Genomic DNA, 23,185 nt, shown 5'->3' with positions numbered 1-23,185 from the left:
TGAGTACGTCATTTCTACTATATTTTACAAAGCGATTAATTGACTAAGAAATAAATAATATACATACCTACAGTGTTCAATGTTTACAATATTTACAAAACACATTTTTACATTAAAACTATTCCCTTTCAACAGACAACTTGCTAATGATTGATAAATCGTTTGTGAATTAGCCGTGAAAACATTCGGCTAAATCATTTTATCTACGTTTAGGTGTAGACCAGGGTTGGGGAAACTGCGAAGGCTTGAAATCCGGCCCGCGACCATCAAACAAAAATCAAGAGAAGATTTCGTATTGTTACAAAATTTCATTCTCATTGGCAATGGCCATAATTAGTGTCTCAGAAAATACATATAAATATTTTTATTTCATTAAGTAACATAGCCAAAAATGCAACAACTTGGCCCGCCATGTATTTCGTTAGTACATATTGGCACGCGAAGGAAAAAGTTTCCCCATCCCGGTGTAGATACACATCACTGTCCATGCAATGTAGAATTGTATTAGGAACTTTGGTTCACCTAAAACCGTGCTTTCACAATTGAGTTTACTACTTTGGTATATAAAATTACAAGGTACAACTTTAATGGAACTTTACACTCGTACTGGTAAACACTACTGTAAGTCAACTTTTGAAAATTTTTGCTCAAAAATATATTTTGTGCACAATTATTCACTTCAGTTAAAAATACTGATATATGTAGCTAGGAGATTTTTACGTCGAATACTTACAACTTATCATCTATGTAGGACATGCGTTAACAGGTTAATTACAGAATAAAGTAATTACATTTTATCATTCTTTACTTGATAGGTACAGTCAGCATCAAAAGTAGCTGGTTACTTTTGTACTTTGTCGTTTTACAGCCACGCAGGTACTTTTAGCGCCGATCAAGATTGACTAATTAATTGACAGAGTAAAAAAGTATCCAGCTACTTTTGATGCTGACAGTACATAACCTGTTACTTTAAAAAAACCTGGATGAACGTCACTGTTTTGTTCAACTGTTGCTGTTTTAGCCGATGAGCACTTCACTTTAAATATTAACCTACGTATTCCCATACCTAGGTACGTCCACTGATACTAATATAACAGCATGAATTTAGCGTTTAACTAGTTTAAACGTATTTTATCACGTTATGCCGTTACGTAATTTGCAATCTATTGCAAGAACTGGCTTTCATACCATTTAATTTAACTAATATGCCGTGTTTATCAAGTCAACAATATACCACGCCTTTTATTGGTAGTTGAGGCTGTAACTCACAGAATTAATATCAACGGTCATGCTTCGTGAGTTGTAAGGGTAGGTCGCTATTCGGTGGCAGTCGTGATCGCACGGGACTGGGCGATCGAGATCGCGCTCTACTATTCTGTTTGTCTTCTTCATCACTTTCATCGTGAACGTTTATCTCCTCATCAGAATCAGAGTGTGATTCATATCCACGAGCTAAGTGTATCGATTGCGCCGCCAGCAACGCCGCGGCGGCCGAGTGCGGCACAAGCGCCTTGAATGCACCGTTGTCGAGTCCCGGATGCGGTTTAAACGCACCGCCTTCATATGTATGTTGCGAAAGCGCTTTCAGCGCACTGCTGTCAAACTGAGCTTGGTGCGAGAGGGCCTTCAGGGCCGAGTCTTGGTGCGAGAGCGATTTGAAAGCGCTATTCTCGCCGCCCATCTGGGGCGTGTGATACGGGGCGCGCGCGGGGGACAAAGAACGCGAACGGGAGCGGGAAGGGGAGTGGGGCAGGCGGTGCGGGGGGGAGCCGCCACCGCGCTTGAGGAGGTTCATGCGCTGATGGCGTCTCCACTTTGCTCGTCTGTTGGAAAACCAAACCTGTCAGTAACGGTAAATAAACATGATTAGTATTCTGTTCTCACTGAGTTAACAAATATTCATGAATGTAAATTGATGTAAAATGATAGCTCTGATTTGATTAAGATATCTCAGAGTAGACATTATTATTATAAGTTATTAATTGGCTGCTTGGTTTATGATTGTGGAATTTATTAATTAGTATTTTATGGCGGTCGTTACCTGGACTCGCGCCTCCGACAATGAAGTTTTGGAAGCGAGTCGCTCCCGCGTCGAGACGCATGGGTAATGAGATTTCTCGAATTCCTTTTCTAGTTCTTCTAGTTGGTCTGGACTAAATGTGGTTCGGTTTCTTCTAAACTTTGGTTGTTCTCCGTCGAGCGATCCAGAGTCATCGCCGTCGACATCTAGGTAGAGAAATGGCACGTTATGAGTGTCAGATCTTTTAATTACAGTTGAATAAAGTTGTTGCAATGCTTGACTAATATTTTACCTATAAGCCCTCGTCCTGAGGAGGATAAGAAGCCTTGTTGCATTGAGTCGGGATGTGTTCCGGTTCCGTGCGGTGGTACGCCGGGCGGCAGTGGCAGCGACCCGGGCGGCCACACGCCGCCGCCAGCCCACGGGAAGGCGCCGTACGGCGGCGGCGCGGCATATAAACCGTATCCGGCAGCTCGCGCAAACTCGGCGGCAGCTCGCTCCGCCGCACGGTTCCTCAGTATCCTGTTGATTGAGGAGACACTGGGCGCCGTCGCGTTGGTGCATACACCTGCGGAAGAAAATTTAATGTTCATACTATGAATACATAACAAATAGCTTTAATAAAGTATAGATTACACGCACAAATCATCCTAAGTCGCATATACTAATTCGATAGCAGCCCAAATGTCAGAAAAAAATAGGTAATGTATTTGTAAATGTACAGACGTGGGTTTGTCTGGGTCTGTGCAATGTGAATTGAACCTTTTAATACAGTCCATAAGGATTGATATTGGAGATAATAATATCTCTACAAAATATGTAGAGTCGTACTTGGTTAAGGGAATAAACTCTCGCCTTTATTGTAATTTGTTTTGTTTACCTACCTACTAGTTTACCTACTGCTATTGAAAAGTCAATCCTATTCATATAAAGTAAACGGGATCCTTTCGATTGCCATAATTTTTATAAGTCATAATGTAATGTTTGTCATAATTTTTTTTTTCCACTGAAACCGTACATTTTTCATAATTTTTTAAATGGTAATCCTGTAGAACTCTATAGGTTAGGTTAGGTTTGTTTTATAACAATTCTGAAAAATAAATGGTTTCAGAGAAAAAAAGAGTTATGTCAAACATTACATTATGACTAACAATTTTCTACCATTCGATATAGATCCAAAGTAAACTTTCATCGTGATACTTAAAACTTTTTTTGTTTAGCTACAATATATTTTGTACATTTCAAGTGAAGTCAGAGTAAAATGAAGGTCGCTAATTAATAATTTATTGGGCGTTTATAAGCAGGACTATTAGTAAACCTCTTTTACATAAATGATTTTATAATTTACTGTCATATTTGGTATAATTGCCTATTTTAGACAACCGTTATTAGTTGTTTTTATCTGACACTTAGAACAAACAATAATTGAGCTAGACCTACGAGTACATGTATAAAAAAATTGTATATAATTATTGTGGGGAAATGATTAAATTCGGCATCTCCAAACACGCCAATTTTCATCAACGCGTTGTTAATTACAATTTGTGTGACCGGGAGCGCTAAAACCGATGCGTCATTGGTCGCGTTTAAAGTCGGCTATTATACAGCCTAATGCGTGCCGCGGGATCGCGTGCGCAGCCTTGCGAGAGCCATCCCATGTAATTTTCAGGAAACACTCTGTATAAGTGCCATAATTTAATCATAGCCTGGCCCAGAATAATTGTCGTAGAATTCGTTGTTCAGCTACTGAGCAATTGCGCCGAGTGGTCTTGCTGGCGCAATTTGTAACAATTACAGTCGGTTTTGAAATAAGTATAGAAATTATTTACTACTTGCTTGTTTTATTAAATTACCTACTTGCGGTTAATTGACAGTTCGATATGTTATAGCCAGTTCAAAAGAACTTATTAAGGATTTTTGAGTTTCAAATCCCGAAGGACAAGTCCACTTTATTTTGTCAGTAGGTAAATACTTCATATATGCCATGTATCGTTGTCTATTTTTTTTTATTCGACTGGATGGTAAACGAGCAAGTGGGTCTATTAATTATCATTTGTTATTGGTACAGTAATTTAATTCTGAAAACAGTATTTTCTTCAGAATTATATTAAACTAACTAACCTAATCTAAACTACTGTCTTCTACATGACGACATTTCAAAGAATCCTGAAAACAGCGTGGTTTTGTGTTAGTATTTTACGATACATTTTGATATGACAAGTAAAATTATGGGGAGGGAAATGATTCGCATGCATTATTCTCAATCGTTTTAAAAAATTATGTAATTAAAGCACCATCTTTAATTTTATTAACATCGTTATCTATGCTTTAATGTAATGTATTTAATCCAGATTATTTCTGAAAGCGGGGATTTAAACTGACATGACAAGGTATATTGTAATAATCAATCAATTTCTCATGCTCTTGATTGTAAAAATATGTTTAAGTCAATTTAAAATCATTTACTATTTTTGAAAGATGTTTCAATTTGTTGTATGTATAAATCTACCCACAAAGCATTCGAATATTAGGACGACCGGATGGTCAAGTGGTTAGAGAACCTGACTACGAAGCTTGAGGTCCCGAGTTCGATTCCCGGCCGGGGCAGATATTTGTATGAATAATACGAATGTTTGTTCTCGGGTCTTGGATGTTTAATATGTATTTAAGTATTTATTTATATATATAAGTATGTTTATCCGTTGCCTAGTGTCCATAGTAGACAAGCTTGGCTTAGTTTGGGACTAGGTTAATTGGTGTCAAGTGTCCCATGATATTTATATTTATTTATTTATAATATGTGTATTCCAACTTAAGCTAAAAAAGTAGACAGGTATACATATTTGTAAACTACTGCCAATATATCAATTGTACTCCATTTTACATAATTCGATTGATTTGGTTCCTTAAAGGTAAAACTATTCCACTAACTTGTTATTATTATTGAGTCGCATATAAGGTACTTATACCTACTGCGAACAAATTATGTCCACCGATAATAATTGAGAATAATTGTTTAATGGACGCTCTTTCCGTATTACAGGTGAAGTAATTTTCTAAACATTGCATCGCTTGTCTTAATAACTATGTAGCTATCGACAAAATAAAGCCAGCTATCGATTGTTTGATGTAGACAAGAAAGAAAAGGTTTGATGGGCCGTAGACACGAACAATAACAACACATTAATGAATGCTTCATATCAGCACGAATATTGAACGCAACAGATTCAATACGGTCACTGTTGGTAATGAAGCGCTAGTTGGGAGCAGATCCACGCAGGTTGAAGGCGTGGAATAAAATATAAAACGATCTGTTATAATTTACTCAAAATACAAAGCCTTATATAGTACCTATAATGGTAATGATCAGTTGCGGGGATCCTCTCATTGTTAACACGTCTGAGCACAAAGAGCAGCCCTCCACACAATTTGTTTGGGTCGTAATCGGCGCTCGCGCACCGCCCCGCTCCAGACGTCAAAAGCTTGATGTGGCTGAGAATACGTCTAATGGTGACCAGTCATCACTTACCAACCGGGATCTTTAATTATATTGGGAGCATCGTTTTATAAAAAGAAAACGAACCGTTGAAAATCTGTTAACGTTTTGTGGGAGCTCAGCGACGCGTCTCCTCTTTTAATCTAGTTCGACTTAGGTTTCTTTTAGCTCACAAAAAACCTTTATGATCAGGAACAAAACGACTAAGCTTTTTATCGCGTTAGCAGTCGATGCTCTATAAATTAAATAAAAATCATTTCTATTGTACGGATCTGCTAACTAAAGTAAATACTTAATACTGATCCACAATTTTATAACACTTGTGACAAAAACCTAAGAAGAAGTATAAGACTTGCAAAAAGCTAACATTTAAATTTGATTGGCGCTTTGTATAAAACTATTAATTGGAATCGGCAATGGAACAATCGCTGACAATCAGTGCTCCAGTCGGTATTTGTTTAGATAGAGATCATTATCGTAGTCAACAGGTTGCAGGTGGGAACGAATGCGATATCTATAATTGTTCTTTTAATGATTTGAGATCGAGCCCTGTTCCCTACATGCCTAGTCACGGTCATGCAATTTGTCTAAAGTCGTTTAATCATGATTAGTCACAATGGGCCCCGCTTCTATTAAAAGGTTTAGCTATTTTCAATAGAAGGAGCTAGTTATGTTCAGCGCTTAAGTTCTTACAGCATTAACTTTTTATATTAGATCTAATAACACGATAATATGCGTACACATTATCTACTGCTTATAAACGGTGCCTTCTTATTGGAGAGATAGGTACTAATAAATATCAATGTCAACGACAGCGTGATTAGATGAGATTGTGGCGTCGGAACGTAGTTGCTTATAACAAGCTCCTTTATCTAATTCGGCGGGCGCACTAACACAGGATGGTTTCCCTTGAAATCCTAATAAAAAGCAAATTGGTTTGAAAATGTAAATGTTTCTGCGCCGTAGTGTTACCTGCCTAAAAGCGTGACATGTCCGAGATAAGACGCACCGGCGCCGTCGGCTATGGAGTGTTTAATCGGGTTAATTTATCGATAATTGACGGAAAGCCTTTTTATTTGTATTGCCGGGAAGTAACAGTAATTGTCACGCCTTTAAAGATTTACGCCCGTTTCTAAATTGAGACATTAACAGTCAGATCTCGTGCCTAATGGTTCGGAATGAATTTGTTTGTTTGTTTTACTTCGACCGGTTTTTAAATAGAGACGTCCGACCGACTACATCATGAAAAATATGTATGGCGATCGACTAAACTCGATCGAGCTAATTAGCCTCAAATCGGGTTTAAAGCATAGTCAAGCTGGCGTTTTATTACTTTTCTCGTGATCAGTCGTGAAATCGGATATACCTATCGTCTACGGCCATCAAGTTGATTATATTGTAACACACTAAACTGGCTATTCGAGATCATTAAATTTTGATTTTATGTAGAGATGGTAGCGTAGATAAATCGGTGCTTTCTTTACGGTTTTTGACACTGCTTTATTAAAAATGTGAAAATTAATATAATCTGATGATAATATTTCAAGTTCTTGCTGTACCTTCCGAGGCGGAACTGCGCCGCGCCGTCCTGGAATCACGTCCGAAGTGAACAACACTAGTTAACGAGTGAGTGGCGTCACGTCGTCTAAATGAATTATTGTTGGCTTTATGGGGAGCATAAACCGATGAGATCGGAGGCAATCAAGCGGCACCCGCGGCGTGGCCCAAGTAAAAAGGTGTCCACGCCAGCGGGAGGCCGCTTGCAGCAACCGTTGGCGTTGCGCTAAACGCCCACGCTACGCACCCGCTTTCCTACAAATTTCAATTAGCAATGAGTAGATAAAGTAACGATGGTATAATGATAAATAGCTGTTTTGGTGAAACTCTGCCGGTTGCTTTAAGTGGGCGAGCCAATTTTTATGGAGTGTCAACGCACGTACTGCCGTGAAATTTTTCAATTAAAACTTGATCGATGTCGTATGCTGGCTATATTCATCGTTTTTCAAGTCTTAGTTTACGATGGCAGGTTCAGACTTTGAAGAAAAAAGAGTCCTTAGACACAAACTTAACTAGAGTTAGTGCGTTTAATGCAGGTAAAAAGTTCTGGGGTGACTATGTCAGAATTAAAATCAAAAGCGTGACCCTCCGCAACAGCGCGGTGGTGCGCGCTGCATGTTGATCCGTGGGTGCACTGCTGGGAACCAATTTAGAGCTGTAACAAATCAATAAATGTGTCGATTTATTGGAAGCTGTGTGGCGATCGATTAGATTTTTTAAAGCATACAATGGAAACGAACGAGGCGAGACCTTGTTAGTAAACGTCAAAACGATCGTGAAAAAGTACTTCGCTGCATTAGACACACTACGAGGAGGTCTGAGTGGGTGAACAGCTCATCGATTTCCATAAATTAAGTAAATACTTAAATTTGGGTAACAACGAATTCTTGATAAAGCACTATATATAGGTACAAATAAAACTAATCGTTAAGAATTAAAAAAAACTGCTAAGCCTTTTTTCTGCCGTTAAAATATCTTAACATCCCGACCGTAAAAGTCCCGTCATCGGTTTCGCTAATTACTCGGCGCCAGTGAATAAGCGCGATCTCACCGAATCCCTTACACGTTGTGGCCTACTCGTAAGAATGCAATTAATCAAAACGTGGTCAGTAGCCAGAGCCGCCCGTAACGCCTCGTAAACCGATATCGATTTATTTTGTCGATAAGTTGCGCAAGCCATTGTCCGAAACTGCTGCATCACGGTTAACAAAGGCGGTAGTGGGCAACTTATTAAAATTTAGACGGTTGCGATGAGCTGATCTGTTTTGATAACTGCGTCATTGAACACTCGATGAACGCGCCTCTCTTAAGTGGATGCCGTTTTTAACAGAATCCTATTGTATTTTGGCATTTGTAAATATTGGTTTGTGGTATAAGAACCTAGTCTTTTTTCCTCAGACTAAAATAATACTGTTAGATTTATAATACAGGTATGAAAAGATTGCTATAAATACTACTTGGTTACGACAAAAACCGACGTTACAAATATTTCGTCGATCGTGACGATCTACAGTTATGAAATTAATCAATTTAGCTCGTTTCATGAACTAGCGGCATCGGGCACGCGCTCTTATCAAAAGCCTGTATTGTGCTCTCAACTATTATGATATAAATTTAATTGAAATTTTATTTCAATCTTATTTTAAAGTCATACGACATCATAGAGCTATGGAAGTGCCGAATAAGAACAGGATATGATTTTTTAAGTCGGCTGAGCAGTTACAATGCGATATTTTAAATCGTTCACGATTTTATGTGTTTTAAATTAAAAAGAAAGTTTGTTTAACATATTTTCCCTGATTTTATTGACGTTTATAATACAAAATTTATTATATCATTAGGTATGTCAGTAACTTTTTAAGCCTCCCAGCAGTATAAATAGGTACAAAAGAAACCTATAATCATCTTTAGACTACCGTGACGCTAAATTTATTATATTATTAGGTATATCCGTAAATTTTTAAGCGTTCCAGTAGTCTAAAGAGTAATAGGTACAAAAGAAAACTAATCATCTTTAGACTACTGTGAGGCTAAATTTATCATATCATTAGGTATGTCAGTAAATTTTTAAGCGTCCCAGTAGTCTAAAGAGTAATAGATACAAAAGAAACCTAATCATCTTTAGACTACTGTGACGCTAAATTTATTATATCATTAGGTATGATAGTAACTTTTTAAGCGTTACAGTAGTCTAAAGAGTACAAAAAAGAGAAAAACTAAAAAACACAAATCCGGCTTTTGTGAGTACCTATTCAAACACAAGTGGCATTAATTTTATTTTAATAATCACTTCTATCCTTTCGATGTTTCTTGTGTACCAATAATTGTTGGCGGCACAACCAGCAGGTGGTCCGGTCCGGTCAACACGCTTTGATACACCGAAACCGTCGTCCGATATAATGGAATCAATCATAACTACATCACGGGCGCTCACCGACCAAGCGCAAGCGCTGCTAAACATAATAGAATTATTATCATTATGATGTGCAAGCAATACAGATGTTTTTAAAACTTCTAACAATACCCTTTCAGGGGTTTTATGGATATAAATGAGTCATACTTCTGATAAAAATAGTATTTGTATTAAAAACAGACTAGATTTATTTACACACATATATATATATTTTGGACTCGCGTGTTGTGAACTAATCCTAAGAGAATTCTGTTAGGCGATTAACAAGATGTTTGACTTGGAATGTGATTACAATAGGTATTTAACCTTCAATTTTCGCAGTAAGTTTGCCAGCTGTAAATGAAACCTGATGCATGCAAAACTTAACTGTAAACGTCAAAAAGCGGCCGATGCCAGGATATTTAACAGAATATTCGTGCGTTTACAGCAAATATGTGAGCATTTACGGAATACAGTCGCCTTGGGATCGCGTGCAATTCTGCGAGGGCGCGCTGGCGCACCGTTCGACCAATTATTTTAAACACATTTCAACAAATGACGATAATGTCTCTGCCGACCACTGAGATAAGAACAAAAAACATGAAAATAAAAGCATTCGCTGAACAATTGTTCGCCCTCAATTCATAACAACTTGTTCATTTTTTTTAGCAGTCATTAAGCTTTTTAAATGGCATTGGTTACTTTAAGGGTACCTATGATCTTGATTAAACAATCAACTAAACTTGTAGAATTGATTTTAATGTAATTGTAAAAAATAAGACAAGTAATTTCAACAAACACATTATTGTAATGTTCAATTTTAATGTTACTCGTATAGGTTTTCTTGCAACAGCCAAGAATTCTTCGGTGAATCAAGTCATAAAAGTCCAACGTGCAAACAGTCCTTTTACGAAAGTCAGATGTTATTATAAAACCGTTGTAAATAAAGTTTGTTTTATACTGATGTTTACCCGATCATGGTATAAAGTTATGGCGCCCCCTGTAGATTTAATGACTGTGAACCAATTTAACAACTCAGTTGAGCACAGTGTTTCCCATCAAGAGCGTTATCGTCTCCTAATCCGGTCTCCAGTGATATCGTAAACCAGAAGTGGTCTTGTAAGCGAAACCTGTTTCACAGGCGATCACACGCACTCGCACGCATTCGTACGACGCTCGCTATGGACAACACGAAGGCGAAAAGCGAGTTGCAAGAGGTACGCTTTAGTATTACAGCTTATAGATTACCAAGGACCTTAAGCTGAATAGTTACGAATGAAAATGCTCGTACGCCGTTGGAGTATTTACGTTGTTTTTAGCGCGCTTCTATCGCGTTTAACGTCACGCATGGCACGAGAGGTGTCGTTGCAGTAATTATCGCAATTGGCTAGTTGGCCTCCAAGGCAAAGACGCCCATTGCACGCTCGATACCTATGTACACATCCATTTATGACCATTGTAATATTGAGTTGAGATATTAAACGTTTAGATGAGGTTGTTTTCCAGTTATCAATAAAATTCGCACGCGACTAGAACTAATAGCATTACTTATTGCATAACGAGATATCAATTTCATAAGAAACTTGTAAGGGTTTCTTACGAAGAGAAATTGCTTTTATTTTGATTTTAATTACATATGTTGTATGTATGTTACGTATGTTGATTTAGTTACACTTTAATCAGTGACATTCAATGAATTCTTAAACATTTCTTGAAGGTTTTTGTAATTTCAGATAGGTACTTATTTTATTTCTATTTATTTTTCCTACTGGAATCCTTGCTGAAACTTCGCGGAGATCAATTCACTTTTTGAAACAGTAGTTTCGAGCAAAAAAAATGTTACACTTCTATTGCAATCGTGCTTCGTAGGATCCTTTCGACTGCGATAATTTTAGAAGTCATAATATATTTTTCATAATTATTGTTAGTCATAATTTTTTTCCCGCTGAAATTGTACATTTTTCATAAATTTTTAAATGTCCTGTACCTAGAACTCTATAGGTTTGGTTAGGTTAGTCTTATAACAATTCTGAAAAATAAATGGTTTCAGAGAAAAAAAGAGTTATGTCAAACATTACATTATGACTAACAATTTTCTACCACTCGATATAGACCCGTGCTACGTATTTAAACAATTTTCAACGAACTAATTTGCAACTTATTCTTAAAATATTTTCAATTAGTAATTAATTTTCAGCTATGTTCTCGCCCCGCGGCTTACATAAGATGGCATACGATGCCGCGCCTATGTGCACATAGATACCTAAAATCCAATATATATCACGTTACCAACGATATCCGTTATCGCTAAGCCATTCACTAAACTGGCCGACAGTTCGGGGGTTGCACTTCCATGGCTTTACTTACTGACCCCCAAAAATGTTGTCGTGAACTGAGTAAAGTTCATTACTCAAATAAGCAGATTCGTTAATCGGATATTGGGTTACCGCGTAAGCAGAGTTCGCCGCCTTACCTAAGTGGTGTTGACCTTTACAGAGACTTAGGCTTTACTATAATTAGTTGGTTGTGTACTAAATACATTAGTGGTTTTATCCAATTAAGGGGTGGCGAACATTATAATCACTTCAGTATTAATAGAAAGCTCCTAAGCGATCAATAATGTACAGAAGAAGATAGTTTTTCTGTTCTATCTCGTATAGACCTCTAGAAATTTATCATAAGTGTGAAATGTATTTTCAAATCAGCTTGTTTATCGACAAATTTTCATAGTCATCATCATCCCAGCCTATATACGTCCCACTGCTGGGCACAGGCCTCCTCTCAGAACAAGAGGGCTTGGGCCATAGTTCCCACGCGGGCCCAGTGCGGATTGGGAACTTCACACGCACCATTGAATTGCTTCGCAGGTTTGTGCAGGTTTCCTCACGATGTTTTCCTTCACCGCAAAGCTCGTGGTAAATTTCAAATGTAATTCCGTACATGAATTTCGAAAAACTCAGAGGTGCAAGCCGGGGTTTGAACCCACGACCCTCTGCTTGAGAGGCGATAGGTCAAACCACTAGGCCACCACGGCTTCAAACTAATTTTCATAAAAGTACAAAAATTTTGCTTGATGAATTCGCACGTCAAGTGTAAAATTTGATTAAAATTACATTAAAGTATAAAAAAATAACAATTTTGTCTTAACTAATTCATAAGAGTTATTTATTTATATTGCTCGGAGCAAAAAAAATAGACAAAATAACCAATGATCGAAGTAAAAAGCATTCTTAAATGTTACTTTATATATCAACGAATAGATAGAGAATTAAAAATGATATTATGAAGCTCACTTCAGTTATTATGAGAAGAAGTAAAAATTTAAACTTTTTGTTCAAATGACCAGTTGTCATTTTTGTACCAGTTATCATGATCACGCAACAAACTGCAATTTCGTGCTCAATCCTGCGTGCACGCAGTCAAAGAGCAGAGCCCCGTATTCAGTGGTTCAAGAGATAAAGAAAGCTATATCTCTTGTAACCTAACATGACAAGAGTAGAAAACCAAGGAGTTTTAAAGATTTTGTACTCTCATTGCTTGCAAGAGGAAGAACTTTGTGCAAAACCTGTCTGGATTGTTACTAAAATATTATTTGCTAATCTTGCAAAGCAGCAGTGATTGTGCTGCTGTGTTCCGGCGTGGAGAGTATGACAGCCGGTAAAATAACTGGCATATAACATTAAATATATCGAAGCCCCCTAGGCCGGCAACGTTTCGGCAATCCTCTGGTAGGTAATGTAGATATCCATGGGTTGTGGTGCTCATCTGTCAGGTACTTGCCACTTTTAAAACACGTAAATGCTTGAGACACTTGACACCAATTGACCAAGTCCCAAAGTAAGTAAACCTTATGTTATGGGTAAATAAATATATAATAAAATATAAACATAATTAAGTGCACATTTAACACCCAAGACTATAATAAACATTTATATTTTTAAAACATAATATTTGCCCCGACTGGGATACGATTCCAGGACCTCAAGCTTCATGAATAATTAAGTTCTCTACCTAAATATAAGGCTACTCGGTCATCAATTTATCGGTTGAGATACTGAATCTATCTTTCGCTCAGCTCCAATATCGCATTAACGCTGCACGCTGTCGAATTAAGAGCTTAGCCCAACCGGTGTTACGTAACTACCGCACGAACGCTGGACAATCGTAGCGGCGCGCGCGCGTTTATGAAATATTAATTACCTTTACTTTCTATGATATTGATAACTTTCCTTAAAAAACTGACTTCTATTTAGAATTAGTCCGTGCCGCGCCCGGATTTAGAATATGACGGACCCATCTCTTCCCGTTACGAAACCCTCGATGGGCGAGCTCGACTTGCTGCACTTGGCCGATTTTTAAGCATTTTTAACCCCACACGCAAAAAATATATAATAAAGTACCTATATTTACATAATGTATCCATATCCATAACGGATGAATCGATTTTCATGGTTTTTTTTCCCTAAAGGTCTCTAACCCATTACACCGTATTGTCCGTATCATACCTACCATGACCGTTACAGCAACGTGTTTATTTATTTTTTATTCGACTGAATGTCAAACGAGCAAGTGGGTCTCCTGATGGTAAGAGATCACCACCGCCCATAGACACCTGGAACACCACAAAAAAAAGGTTAAAATATATTCTTTGTATTGGAAAGTATGAGACTACGCCCATTAGCACGTTCCTTAACCTACAGTCGCTATCGCGTGTCTATATGCGCTTGACATTCTGTTCTTGACTCGATCCTATCACGGTCATGGCATGATACGGTGACTACACCGTACCCTCTACCCACTAGGGTAGAGACCTTTATAAATAAATTTTGCGTTTTATTTTTTCATCACGTTAGTTTAGGAAAGCACAAAGTAACGCTTGGGTCAATCTATTTAATATATCTAATACCTTTAAATGAGCAATTATTGTACATATATAAATATATATAAATTACCTTTGAACGAGCGATTCTTGTACATATGACTATATATTTCGGGGATCTCGGAAACGGCTACAACGGTTTCGATAAAATTTGGTATGATGGGGGTTTTCGGGGATGACAAACCGATCTAGCTTGGTCTTATCTCTGGAAAAACGCTTATTATCGAGTTTTAGCCTAGGTTCTTTATTATTTATATCATCACACTCTAGAGCAGTCTTTCCCAAAGTGAGCGATAATGCCCCCTTGTAGCGCTGCAGGCAAAACAGTGGAGTGGGGCGGTCGCCCAGAATTTTTTTTCACCTTTGTGCCTTCATTAGGAGAAACGAATATGTTATCGAGGTTTTAAGGTGAAAAAAATGGGGGGGCGCTACAAAATAAACTGATTTTCAAAGTGGGTGTTAGACGAAATAAGTTTAGGAACTCTGCTCTAGAGCCTAAAATAATTAGTCGTATGCTTAAAAATTTTCAATACTTTTGGCAGTGGCTATTTTGCCCATAATTTTTGACGTCGCCGTACAGGTGTGCCTGCTTATTTTAAACAATACTTACTTAAATTATTAATTTTACAACTAAAACGAGTAAAAGTGAGAACAAAATGCAGGCAAAGCATGATCGTGATCGCTCAAGGCGCTGTAATACGCAGGAAATATTATTATCCTTCATAGGTACGCAAATTATCATTTGTTAGTAGAACTTATCATTCCTTTTGACTTAACAATTGCGATGTGAATTCATAATAAGCAGCAGCAATCTTAGGATTCATCAGTGAACTACATCTGTTTCAAGTGTTGCCATACATTTTTAGGGTTTTGTAGTCCTACAAGGAACCCTTATAATTTTGTAATGTCCGTCCGTCCGTTAGCTTAGAGACTAATAGTGCTAGGGGGCTGTAACTTTGCATGAGTATAAATATATGTTAACCACGCCTTCAAAGTGGCAAAATAAAATTGTAAATAAAAAATTTTGAACGCACAATGTGAGGTGGCGTTCTAAGGGGGAGGCCTTTGTTCAACAGTGCACGTCTTCCGGCTATTGGTGATGTGTGGGTATCTCATCGTTGAATAGTTCTTTTAAAGACATTATTAGTTTCTTAACACCATTTTTTGAATTAGGGATCAGTTTGCAAAATATTAAGCTTCAAACTAAGCCCCTCTATAAGCTAAACCGTTAGTTAGAAAATTAAAAAAAAGTCGTAGATGTGATACATATTATAACGAATCTAAAAAGAAAACTATCACGGATAAGTTGGCTTTTTAAGTTAACGAGTAATAGTTGATCAAAATGTAAAATTGAATAATAACCCTACACTGCGCCTGGCCATTGACGCACATTTTTAGTTTTAGATCCTTTCCTGACCGCGTTTTTAAACGTGCCACAGACGTGTGTTTTAGAAATGCGCGTTGACGGTGCGTTTTTCTTCGCGTAGAGCAGCCATATAAACCGCGTGCGTTTCCCGTTTAAAAAACACAGAGTACATTTACTCTTAACTGTGCCTTGCCACCATTTTAAATGTGGTCGACGCTATTCAGCGCTTTAGGTAAGCATTGTTAGTGTCGTAAGATAATCTATAAATATTTTTTTAGGAATGCGTTTATTGAGTGAAATCTTACATTTTTCATCATTTCATCTCCTGGCGGGATTCGAACTCGCACTTGTCTTTCTGTGGCCCCGGACGTACGTTAAATTAATCTTAAATGAACTATTTAAGAGTTAGATAAAAGTACTTATATTGCGTTTATTTGACGAGCCCCAAAAAACTCGTACTTAAACTTAGAAGCTGCGCGTTGAAATCTTTTCTCCTGTATGTTGAATATGAATGTCTATGATTGCAATAATTCTGTTTTTCAATCATTTAACACTCATATTATTGAAAGATGATTATTTCTGTGAATAAACTAATTTCATCAACTAATTGACTAGTGGTAATTGTGTATACTTAATACTTATACCTAGTAAGTGAGTGAGCTATCACGTTAAAAAAGTTATTAGGCAAGATAGTTTATAGCTATGTTATATTTAATTTCTATTATTCATTACTAAGGCTTCTATTTTTAAGACTTCAAAAAAAGGAAGAGGGATATCAATTCGCTTATATAATTTTTTTTTGGCAAGGTTGCCAACCGTACCTACGAGATTCCTCGCACAAATACGAGATTTGTGGTTTTCCGTATGTGGTACGAGGACACTATTATGTACGAGATTTTGATAATATGGCCATACGAACATTTTGCATCATTTTTGAACCATTATTTGCGAAGTATCGTAATAATAATAGACAGATTTAGTTCTTTTGTGATTTTACTTGAGAAATAATAAAGATTTTTTGAAATATAAAGTGATGTTTTATTTACCTAGTAGGAAACTTGCAATAGTTTTGAAAGCCAAAACACGAGATTTTATCTGCATGTACGAGGGTTTTTTTTACGGTTGGCAACCCTGAAAATAGGGTTGTTACCTCAGAAATCCGTCATTTATGAATTAAATCAATGCTGAGGCACCGACTTTCAACTAGTAGTTTTTTTTATATACAGAAAGACTCCATTATTTTCAAATTTAATGTCGCTGAACTTATGTCGTTCAGTTTAACGAGTATTATCTATAATTTAATCATATGCCCTTGTCAAAGGCCCCACCCGTACCTTTAGTATACTCGTAGACGAATTCTTCACGGATGAATTTGCGGGCAACAGCTATATACATATTACTCGTACCTTCAGAGATAAGTCGTTCCCGGATTTCCCAGGCGAAGATGGTGGGGTTCTCCCTCTTGTACTGTTCTATCTTGGAGACTACGGCGGGTGTAGCCACCTTGGGCTTGCTGCCACCAATAAGACCTGGGGGCCGGAGAGTGCCTGTAAAGAAAACCAACTTTAGCCCGCTGTTAATCAGTCAAGCAGTAACCTGCAGGTGGTAGGACCTTGTGCAGGGTCCGCCCGGATTGCTACCACCATCTTGCTCGCTAATCCTGCCGTGACGCAGCAGTGCTCGCAGGTGGCCTCTAGGTTGGCAACGCATCTGCAATCACCTGGTGTTGCAGGTGTCTATGGGCGGTGGTGATCTCTTACCATCAGGAGCACTTGCTCGTTTGCCATCCAGTTGAATAAAAAAAAAACCTAACCTAACCAACATAAAGTTGGAAGACCCACGACATTGTCACTTTAAAGTTCAATATCTCAAAAACGGCTGAACCGATTTTGATAAAACATAGCTAAGAACCATCACTAATGAAACTGCTTTCAAATAAAAAATCGCATCTAAATCGGTTCACCTCTTTAAGAGCTACGGTGCCACAGACAGACATACACACACACACACACACACACACACACACACACACACACACACACACACACACACACACACACACACACACACACACACACACACACACACACACACACACACACACAGCGGTAAAACTTATAAAACCCCTCTTTTTGCGTCGGGGATTAAAAAGGCCATGGTAAGTGGTTTGACCTATGACCTCTGAAGCAGATCGTGGCCTGTGAATTCAAACCCACTAACACACAACGCAAATAAATAACACGTTTGTGTATTTGTTGTTGTTGTTTGTCTAACACACTTGGAATAACAATCGTTTTCACCACTTTTTTCTGTCACACAGTATAATACGAGGGTAGGAGGAGATAATGAATGCGATTGCGAAAGTCAGTGATTTGGACAATACGGCCTCTGGGCTCGCACCTCTGAGTTGTTTCGCATTTATATGTGAAACTAAGTAGGTTCAAAAGAGTCTCTGACAGCAAGAAATAACTATTTTATATCCCTTAGTTTCAAATAACAACACCATTATCTAGGTATCCTAATAGTAAAGTCCACTGCTGAGAACGTTCGCATAGAGTTTTTTTAAATAATTCATACCTATTATTGAATTCAATCATATTAATTAAATTTTTTGTTCAATCAAATTATTACTAACTGGCCATAAAACTACGAGTGCTCAGAGTAAAAAAGTAGGGAGTTGAATTAATTTACGGTATTTTTGTTACCACCGGCCACTGTTCTCAACACTCCGTGAAACCAAATGAATGATCAATCCAAAAAGATAGGCTTATGCTATGAGCCTTTAAATTTTAGTGACGATAAATTAGCCATATTTTTTATTTAGTTAAATAGGTATGGGGAATATACATATAGTTTCAAAATCTTTTCCCTGTCATCAAATTAATAAGTAGGTAAATGGGCATCATACGTGGGTATTGAAATATCATGGCGACTCTTTGAATTCAATCAACGATTTTAATTAATAACTGCCATTAAATCGGTTCATTGTATACCATCACCTGCACTAAATACTAAGGCGAAGCAAAATAAAGCGCTCCTCGAATAAAAATACCGATAATAGCAACACGATGCCGATTGAAGCAATTGCTTTGAGCATCCAACGTGACACAACGCGGCTGCCACGCTGACTCAGTTACAAAACGAAGTAATTCTTTGTATGACAATCATATTACAACAACATACGGGCCTGTATGAGTTTTACAGATAGCATATAAATAACCAATGCCACGTAAAAAAGGAAGGTGGTCGCGGTAGTTAAAAACATCGATAATCTTGCACGGTAGTAGTGGCGTGGCGTGGAATATTAAAGCTGCAAATCGATAATATTAATTATCGAATTATTGACATCGATTTTATGGACCGGTACCCGCAATTGGCGCTGTGCTAATTACAACTAGATGTAATAAAGAAGTCCCACAAGATAAAACGATCTCTTATGGTACATACATAGGTAGTGAGAAAAAGAAGGTAGGTAAGAAAATTAATCGGAAAATATTCCTACTTCTTCCATTTAATACCGAAGTACGATCATATATATTTCAGTACTAATATAAACCTTATTTAATTTAATTCAAGAATTGCGCTGATTCTAATCATTTACGCTTTTAACATTCAGCTAACAAAAATGTTGTTCTTCAAACGTTTTAACAAATTGAATACAATACAATTAATGAATTAATTAAGGTCCTTTTAAACCTCGAGTCGATTCAGCAAAAAATGGGCCATCGGTGTGATAATTAACACCCAGTAACATATTGTCACGCTGCACATGGAATATATTGGCCCGTTAAGGAGATCAAAAACATGATATTAAATTTTGAAATATTCAATTGTCTCGCCTGTTCAAAATTCAGAGGACAGCGATTGTGATATGAAACAGGCTAGGTAAAAAGTAACAATGCCTAAATCAGTTAGATAATGGATGAGTGCGTGCTCCAGAACAATTACGTAAAAACGCAAAGGCGCATTCCGGCCGGGCGGGCCTGGACCGGCGTTTTTACCGGCCGAGAGTGCCGCGACTGCCACCATCCTCCATACTGATACACACTGAATTATTCATACCATTATTTATATTCACATTTTTACCAACGCCATTGACATTAAATTCATACGGGTCTTTATGTCTTGATAAAACTAAAGCTTACGACCAAAAATGGGGCAGAATCGCAAAAAATAACTGCACCTAGTTAACACCATAACAGCTCGCGCGGACGCTATTATTTTTATTATAAGAGTGCGAACGGGTCATTATGTAAAAGCGACTAAAACAAAAACATACTTTTTGAACTAGTTATATAAATAAATTAAGTTAATTATAGTCCGTTAGGTAGGACATTAAATGTTAAAGGTTATTGGTCCGATCAGCCTGTTGGTATAAAATATTATTGCCTTTAGTTTGTAAACTTTTGAACGTTAACATAATTTTAAGCTTGATTAATTCAATACCAAATAATATCAAAAATAATTTTATAAAAATAATAGAATTGATCGTTATTTGCGATATACACATTATTCATTTTTTATCTTGACAATCGGTATAAAAGGTAACCAAACTGACCAAAATGTAGTTCATATTAACGTAGTGTGAGTGAATTAATTACTAAAATCGCGTGTAGTCAAAAGTTAAGCACTTACATACGTGTACCTATTGGTGTATACAGGTATTGGTGTAATTATTTCAACCAAGATTTAGAACACCATTAAATTATTCATAAATTCATTATTATGCAGATCACGTAGGTATAAAACAATTTAAGCAAATTACCTAAACCATAAGGCGGATATCAGTCACAGTGAATATACAAGTAGGGCTTGAAGTTTTAAGTACCTTTGCTGGAATTAGGTTAGTACCTATAGGTCTATAGACAGACAGTAAAGCCTTACTTGCATGTAGTAATGCACATAATTGATATAGACTTTAAAGTTTTTTTTTTAATTTGCAAGATATATATTTTGTATATAACGGACATGTTACTACTAGGTACAGTCGAACAAATTAAATCATGACCAAGGGTAGAACCTTTTAATACATATGAAATTTTACTATGATTTTATAGACAAAAGCATGAGATGTCAACATGACATTAGTAGCACAAAGGTTCAACTCTTTGAATTTTTTAGCTGTTATTAATTTCATGGTAGATGCAGCCCGCTTCCAACCGAAGCAACTGGAGATCTATGGGGGAGACCTGTGTGCAACAGTGAACTTCCTACGGCTAACATGATGATGATGATGATAATAAATTTACATGGCTTATGATTGAACTAAGGCATTGTTCTAAAAGTTTTCAAAGATATCTCGCTCACTCTCACAGCAACCAACGCCACCACGCAAACAACTTTCACCAACCCCGTCTGAAAATTCATAAGCAAGCGAAGTCCGGGCGCCAATAACCTGGCTCTCTTGATTGATAGGAAAATTGCGGGACGCCGGCACACTGATCATTTTGCGCTAATTAAATCGGCCAGGAACATAATCGCATGACCGAGAGCAATTACTCGTTACCTAGACAGAGGTGGATCGTGTGAGGTACTGAAATGGTTGCTAAATGTCTATTATTTAAGCGAAACGCACGCGCGTGCTTCCAGCGCGCTCTTGCGGACTTATAATAATTACTGACTACAATAATACCTACAACGTAGTATGTATACATTACTGCTTGAACATAGTATCAAGTACGAGTATGAATTAATGTGGCTATAAATTAGCACGAATGTATGGTTGTACGAAATAAGGTAGGAAGACAGCTCTGTGTTTTTTTTAAGTACATAACGCATTGGCTATTTCCACAAAAATCAGTTCGTTTGAAAACGGATTTTAGGTAGCAATATTATCAAAATTTACGGGGTACGGGTAACCTTACTCTACATATAACGCATGAACATAATATAATCGCAATACTGGAATATATTAAGACTCACTGTGACTTTTAAGGCATCTTTCTTATGATAAAATTAATTAAGCTTGCCTCGGATGATTTCACATCCTCATAAATATAACAGAACTCTACTTTTTTGCCACTTAGTCACTAATTAGCAGATGTACATCGCATTAAATTCAGCTATTATCGAAGCAACATCTTCTTAATGTACGTCATTTCTGTTAGCCAAGCTCATAAAACAAAACATAAACAAGGTGTCAAAATATACTTTGGTTATTAAGGACTTAACAGCCTTTCTGCTGCCGAACAAAAGTAAACAATTAATCATCACCGCGCGTTAAGGAAGTGAAAGTCTTAAAGGGCACAATACACTCCCAAAACTCCGGTTAATAAATTTCCACACTAGAGCCATTTATGGGCGCCCGAAGTCATTACACGGCTTGGGCACAAAGGACAAGATCATTGTGAGTGACAGAAAGGGCTCGAATCGAGGTAATTAAATTTGTATTAAAAAGTGGCTCCTTAGCTAGCGCGTTCTGCCGCGTCACGCCGTTAATAGATCAAAATGTTTCAGCAAAGTGGCTCAGAGGGCCCTGATTTGTCGAGTGCAATGCAGCGCACGTGTTAACGATGCCTGATTCGTTGATTGATAGCTTTTCGTTGCTAACCCCATTCCGCATTCTTCATTAAATGGAGAAACTTTAGTGATCTTAATGGTACAAAAAAATATAGTGGTTCTATTGGCCAATTGATGGGTAATCTTAACCCTTAACTACTTACGTCCTGTTTCAGAAACACAACCACCTTTGAGCGGTCTAGAAGACCACTAGTTTTAAAGGATATGCAATAATTATAGAAATTTAGTTTAAATGTAATAAAAAAGTAATAAATAAAATTTTAACAGTCTATGCTATTTATTTGCAATAAACATTACAAAATAAATCAATAGATTTTTTCCTAAACTTAACACATTTCAGTATACTTCTCTTATCCCTACTGTAAAATTACTTACCCGAAGGGGATATGAGATCTCAAAATATAAGAACGTAATATAAAGATTATTATTAAAGTTTCATCAAATTGAATGTGATCAACTAAGTTATTTAACTGATTTAATTTTACAGGGACATTTTATATTTATAAAATTGGAAACCCTCAAAACAACTTTTTTTGTCGGCAATCGATAATAATTTTTCGAACATTCGAGACAAATTAGTCTCTTGCATTCAATGATGACACTTATTTTAACCACCTTTTGTGACTGTCTTACTAGGAGGCATGTTATACAAAAAAATAAAAAAATTTTTTTTTAATTATATTTAAAATGTTAACAAATAAAACACACACAACCACCTGCGTTCGGTCTGGGAGACCACGTATGAATATTACGCAACCACCTACCCCCCACCTACCTACGGTCTCTGAGACCGTTGTCGCCAGTATTATGATGCTCACTTAATTCAAAGGAATACACATCCAAACTTGTCGACCACATGGCGGCCATTGATTGGCCCCCAAGAAAAAGTACAAGGTCACTAGAAGTTTGTGCGCCGCGATTGCATCGAATTATTATCATTTTTAAATCTGCTAAGG

The 23,185-nt window shown here is 37.2% G+C and overlaps 1 protein-coding gene across 4 annotated transcripts in view; it reads right to left on the bottom strand.

The window, feature by feature from the left end:
• Positions 1-243: 243 nt before the first annotated feature.
• LOC141442851 (paired box protein Pax-6-like) overlaps positions 244-23,185 on the bottom strand; it is a 44,960-nt gene continuing 22,018 nt past the window's right edge. For 3 of the 4 annotated variants that reach the window (XM_074108011.1, XM_074108004.1, XM_074107998.1), the window contains exons 3-6: positions 17,117-17,257; positions 2,313-2,588; positions 2,042-2,226; positions 244-1,840 (exon numbers count right to left, since the gene is read on the bottom strand). In XM_074108011.1, coding sequence (XP_073964112.1) covers positions 1,280-1,840; positions 2,042-2,226; positions 2,313-2,588; positions 17,117-17,257 — 1,163 coding nt within the window. In that variant the 3' untranslated portion in view covers positions 244-1,279. The remainder of the gene's footprint in view (positions 1,841-2,041; positions 2,227-2,312; positions 2,589-17,116; positions 17,258-23,185) is intronic. The other variant, XM_074108017.1, reaches the window with a different exon arrangement.

This window comes from Choristoneura fumiferana, chromosome 2 (genome assembly GCF_025370935.1).
Source record: "Choristoneura fumiferana chromosome 2, NRCan_CFum_1, whole genome shotgun sequence".
In the NCBI taxonomy this organism is placed as follows: Eukaryota; Metazoa; Arthropoda; class Insecta; order Lepidoptera; family Tortricidae; genus Choristoneura; species Choristoneura fumiferana.
The sequence above is the reverse complement of the archived record's forward strand: the minus strand, read 5'-3'. Positions and strand labels throughout refer to the sequence as shown.